Source organism: Mixophyes fleayi, chromosome 3 (genome assembly GCF_038048845.1).
Source record: "Mixophyes fleayi isolate aMixFle1 chromosome 3, aMixFle1.hap1, whole genome shotgun sequence".
NCBI classification, from domain to species: Eukaryota; Metazoa; Chordata; class Amphibia; order Anura; family Limnodynastidae; genus Mixophyes; species Mixophyes fleayi.
The window spans coordinates 173681824-173688172 of record NC_134404.1 but is presented as its reverse complement, the minus strand read 5'-3'; the positions used below and the strand labels follow the sequence as shown (position 1 = coordinate 173688172).

Below are 6349 nucleotides of genomic sequence, written 5' to 3'. Positions count from 1 at the left end.
TGAGAGCTGGGATGCTTTTACACGTGTGTATTTGCCTTGTAAATAGCTAGAGCCAGGGTGGGTGATGCCCATTACCCCCCAACCCCTATACACATCGGGACCACTCGCTGACATACCGGCTGCTGCTCACCGGTCAAGAGTGACAGAGTGAGCGAGCCATGGACCATCCTGAGCCATGCTTTAATTGGTGACCTACCAGACTCCTGTCCCTTTCTGTGCCGCCATTGGCTGGCTGTAAGACTCCTCCCGGGCTGTGATAGGCTGCGGGAGGCTGTCCGTCTCCCCGATGCTTGCTCCTGCTGTGTTCCCGCCCCCCTTGACTCCTAATTGATATTATTGGAGTGTGGAGGCAGCGGCCGGGCTGCAGTCAGAGGCTGGCAGGCTGGTGCTCAGCATATTGCTGGAGAAGCTGCACAAGGGACGAGCATCCAGGACTGCACAGGAATGTATAACTTCTGCATGAACACATGAGAGTAATACAGGAAGGACACCAGCAGCTATTATCACCCCTCATCCACGTCTTCAGTAACTTAAAGCACATCTAGAAGACTTTGAATTTCAAGTACTGTCCACATTCGTTCAATGCACCATGGTTCTTCGTGTCTGGTGCCCCTCTTGGATTACGTTATGCTTCTGTATTTTATTTGTTGCACACAACGGGAAGGCACAGACTGCGAAGGAAGGTAAGACAGTATAGAGCACTTGGGGGTGGCAGGACCAAGTTTCCCTTAATGCACCCCCCGGAGGGCGGATGGTGGACAATTGTCAGGAACACGGAGAGTTAAAGAGTTTGCTCTATTGTGGAGAAACTCTGTCTGCACGTCATGGCAAGAAAGCGCCACATCTATGTTTAGGGCTGTCCCTAGAGGAGTCTGTTGTTCCGTTATAATCAGAATGATCTTTATTTATAATTTCCCTCCTGGGGATTAGTAGACATGAGATCAGCAGCAGCACACTTCTGTTTAGTTTGACACTTGATTTTGGAGTTTTTGTTTTCCATTGTAGTATTGTGTTTGTTACACTGTCCAGAGCTGACAGAGGTTTAGTGGAGTTTGTTGGATATTTTGATTAGCAGAGAATGAGGATACAAAGGAGAGGTGAGCTCAGACTGTGACATTCCAGTGGTTTATCCGAAGCTTGTGTGTTTGTTGAGAGGTAAAGTTCCAAGTAATGCCTGTAGAAGGAGCATAGTGACCAGCAGTCAGACAGAGCAGAACTTGCTGTCACCCCTACACTCATAACCTTGTCCCCTCTTGTCAGGACACTGCACACAATGACTGCTGGACCAGATCACCACCAGGACATTTTCATAGCAGTTTAAATTAATACTATAATATACATACACATGTAAGTATGTGCAGTGTGTATATATACATAAGTACCCCTACTGCAAATTATTGCAGATACTAGTGTCTACTATGTAACAACACTCAGTCTTCAGCCTTGTGCTCCTATATAGTCACAAAACTCCTTAGTGACTTCTAATAACTCGATAATTTAAGTAGGAAGTATATATATATATATATATATATAATGTTAGACCACCACTTTTCCTACTGTTTTGATTGTAAAACTTCAAACTCTATTCACTAACATTTTCTAAACCAATACTTTTAAATTTACACTTCAATCTCTCCATGTCTGTCTGTCTATCTATCTATCTATCTATCTATCTATCTATCTATCTATCTATCTATCTATCCCCACATATATATACACGCATATGCCTATACATTAAGCTTAGAATATATGGGGCTTAAATCACTGGAGCAATTATCCGCAATACCTAATTGCTTTTTCCTTTTGGATAACGTTTGCCAGTAGAAATATTTTATTATAGTGAGAGATAATCTCTTATGACATTTTTGGGATGCAATGAAATGAGAGCCATGACAATGAGATGACATGGTAGAGATGATGCTGAAGGTAGTGGGGGAGTGTTGATTAAACTTTCAGGCAAGTTACAAGCACAATGCAGAGGTCATGCTTTAACACTTGGGCACATTATATGGGAAAGCATCTAGGTATATCAGAGGATTGCAGAAGGAACATTGCCTCCAGAATCGTTTGAATGTATTATGCAAATCACAGCTCAGTATCAGCAGTGAATGATCCAGCCAAATAGGACACAAAAAGCTCATCCAACATGAGATAAGGAGAGACTGCTGCCTTTCCTGGAGCAGGTTTATAGTGGTAGCCCTGGGAATTTGGATTTGAGGAGAAAGATCAGTCTCCAGTGCTTGGAGGCAAAACATATCTATTTCTTTTCCTTCTGCTTGAATCCACACGTCTCATTGTAGAACCATTACAATCAGTAAGTGATGTAGAAATCTGTGCTGTGGTGTAATACTGACACACATGCTAAGCTTCAACATGGCTATCCAACTTCATTGTGGAACAACATAAAATATATTTAATGGAGTTTAAAGATTAAATAATGATGTGTTTATTTGAGTCATTTTTTTAAGGAAACACTTACACATACTGATGCTAATACTATTTTTCTTGTAAGATTTTTTCCCTTTACATTGATAATATGATACAGCGTTTCATATTGAAATACTAAAAACCAAGTATAGCGAACAGTCCTGGTTTTAACACAACATCAAACATGCTATACAGATACCATATAAATACATAATGTAATGTGCTAGACATACATATGGTGGTGGTTGTTTTATTGCAGGTCATTGTAGTGCTTATATTGGCCAGAACATAGTAACATAGCACAACTTGTTTTTAGGTATGTTTATTGCCTAGCTTAGACCCTTATAAACAAAGAACATTTCAGGTATTTAGGCCTTTCCATGTGATAATATACAGTCTGGTCATGCAAGGATCTCTGACTAGAAACATTTGTTATTAGACAACAAAAGTGTGAGCTTTGAAATAATGAATGTAAGGGAGATAATAGTGTGATCTTGAAGAATGTCAGCTTCAATTTCCCATACAAGGCTTCAGTGTGCTTTAGCTCTCTGTGTGGTGTGTTTTTTTTTCCAGGGAATATGACTAGATGTAGTAGGATATTGCTATCTGTCAGTAGCACCTAAAGTACATCTCACTATTTTTTTATCAGCTCAGAGGTTGTGTTTTGCTCAGAGCTTCGTTCTCTTATCTCAAATAATGTAGACTATAGAGATTGCATATTACGTGAATACATACCTGGGTCACAGTTTAGTATTTAGAAATCACATTCAAAGACAAACATTTTGAGGGTGTGATTGTGACTGTCTTAAAGCCACTGCTTAAAAAGATAGACAATAAAAATGTGGTAATGTAAACATTATGTTAAACATCTGTTCACAAATTTAAATGAATAAAAAATGTATTTCAACACAAACTTTATTCTGTACAAAAAAGAATTATTTAAAAAATCATAAATTCATATCTAGCAGGTCATTATTTTCTTGGATACGTTATGTGGACATGTGTATATTAACAATGTTAGTAGGGAAAGGCCCAATACCACATTACAGTAGAATTGTTTTTCATTCCAATCGAGACACCATGATAATTGCATCCTTAGTTGGTTTCCATAAAAAGTTTTGATTGCAATCATCATGTTTATTAGCCTTTACTGTGCATATTTTTTTGTAGAAATAAATATAACTCGTGTAATAAAATATAATGTATGAGTTTTCAGGAGTATCTCCCAAAATATTTTGTACAAAATTCCTTTTGCTATATGTTTGGATCTTTTTTTGTTTGTAAAAGGTGTTAATATCTTTATTTTGTTTGGCTAGAAACACTAAGCTTGGTTTAAACATTGATAAATGATAATAGTAATTGTTATGATAACTTGTCTTACAGTTATATTGCTGGATTCCAAAGCACAACAGACAGAATTGGAATGGATCTCTTCTCCGTCCAGTGGGGTAAGATTTTCCAAACCATTCCATGAGAAAGCTGGATTTCATGCTCGGCACGCTGTAAGCAAGCTGAAGATTGGTTTAGGAACTTCAGAATGGTCTAAGAACATAATAGCAAAGGATTTAGGGTTTATACAATTTACCACCTGCAAAAGATAGGAATGAACCTAGTATTGTTAAAAATCTTTATTGAAATGGGATTAGCAAATAATTAATACTTAGACTATTTCTAAAAACTAAAAAAACTTGTATATACGTTTTCCTAGTTTTGCAGTAACTCTGCATGTCCTGTTTAAGTCCACAAACTGAATTGTCATTCATGCATTATAGATGGCTTTCACAGGGCACCGCATCGCACATTAACATACTTTTGATGTAGCGGTTCAGTACTTCAGTACTTTAGGAAATAATTACTAAGGAACAGAGGATTACCTATCAGATATTGTTATCTCCAAGGGACGCGTCAACATTGATTGTTGGAACCTAACAATTGACATAAGTAATATTATATTTATATTTATATGTATATATATATATATATATATATATATATATATATATATATATATATATATATATATTTATATATATATATATATATATATATTTATATATATATATATATATATATATATATATATATATATATATATATATATATATATATATATATAATCTATCCCCTAGGTTCTTGCATATTGAAAGTGGAGCTCATCTCATATTTTTAGACACGTTTAGCATCTATATGAAAACATAGTATTTATAAATATTTTTTCTCTTTATCGTAAAAAAAAGTTAGCATTGTCTAATAAGGTGAAATCCATTAAAATGTAGATCTTCATAAACCTGTACTATGTGGATTTTTACTGTAGTGGTCGATTCATCAATATTTAAATCTGCTAGAATACCTCAGCTCAAAAAAAAGTTTGGAATAATAGCACATGTGAACTGGTAATTTATTTGACAATTACATTTATTATAGTACTGCTGATAAATAAATCTATAATAATGTTTTTTTAGCTAATACATTTAATATATTATTGCTGAAAAATAAATCTATAATAATGTGTAATTAGACATTATTCCTGGATTTACTATAATTTAATTTAATTACAAAGGAATTACTGAGTGTTCTGCAAATTGGTACCAATTATTTTTTTTTTAAACATATTTGTTCTTATGGCTACCTGTTCACAAAATTGTTATTACAATTTTAGACTGGTTCCAAGCTCAATCAGTTAAAGTGATAACTATCATATCTGAAATAAATTACACTGAAAAGCAAGGGCTGAAGTAGGCAATGATGTTTTTTCCTTAAAAAAGAAAATGTTGGATTACCAATAGCATGTCTATATGCCAGTTATTTTTTAATACATTTTCATAATCAGAACACGTGCAACTCTGTATTTAGAAACATTGACATTTGTTTCTAAAAGAAAAGACAAGTAGAAGAAACATGAACAATTAACTGCAACATAACTAGTAACAAATAATATAATATATAATAAATAACTTCCAAAAGCTGTTTCTTTCATTATCTTTCAATTTATTGTATGCAAAATAAAAAATGCCTTATTAATGAAGACAATTTGCAATCGAATGCTTGTTAATGTGATTGTCTTGACTAATAGGGGATTGTGGCCATGGCAAATTGTGGTAGGAAGGCCCAAACACATTCTTTCTTTTTAAATGCAATCTTAGTTTTGGGGTGTATATTGGAAAGTCACCTTTGTGTGCTGTACACAGGGTTTGTAGATGATATCCATATTATATTCATATAGATTTCACCAGTATAAAAACACTTTCCTCTGCCAAACTTTTTAGTACTATTGATTTGGTTACTAGTATGTAGGTAAAATAGCATATGGCAACATTACCTCTGGTATAGAAAAAAATATGTACTAATAGTCTATTAATAATTATTGAACTATACTTTATACCGATGCACTTGGTGTAGAACTAAAGTAAATACTTAATGAATACAGTTTTCCCATGATACCTTTGAACATATTTTTTTCACAATATGTAAACTAATAATAGTAATGGTCAAGATGTGCTGTAGGTTATCCATACTGTACATTGTATTAGTTTCCCTATCATATTCATATTATAAATCTGTACTATGTATACACTATGACACAACACTTAATAGTATCTATTTGCACAATAACTGCCCTTATACAAAATCTAATGATAACTTCACTGCTGTCACCTGTTCAGCAGTTCAACTACTTAGTATGCATCAGAATAATGGCATTCTATTTATTACATTCTAAAATGTATCAAAAAGTCAAATGAGTGACATGTAAATGAAGAGGGGATTAGGGACTGAAAACAGGGGGTTCATAATCTTATTCAGATGCAAAACCATTGGTTTGCTGAATGCTGCATCATGTAGCCTACATGCAATCTTATTTTTAAAAATCTGTTAGTAAATCTACTAACAACAACCATGGCATGCATCCAAAATTATTAGCTGA

The 6349-nt window shown here is 34.6% G+C and overlaps 1 protein-coding gene across 4 annotated transcripts in view; it reads left to right on the top strand.

The window, feature by feature from the left end:
* Positions 1-339: 339 nt before the first annotated feature.
* EPHA7 (EPH receptor A7) overlaps positions 340-6349 on the top strand; it is a 136500-nt gene continuing 130490 nt past the window's right edge. For all 4 annotated transcript variants that reach the window (XM_075202792.1, XM_075202790.1, XM_075202791.1 and 1 more), the window contains exons 1-2: positions 340-683; positions 3811-3875. In XM_075202792.1, the coding sequence (XP_075058893.1) occupies positions 590-683; positions 3811-3875 (159 nt within the window). In that variant the 5' untranslated portion in view covers positions 340-589. The remainder of the gene's footprint in view (positions 684-3810; positions 3876-6349) is intronic.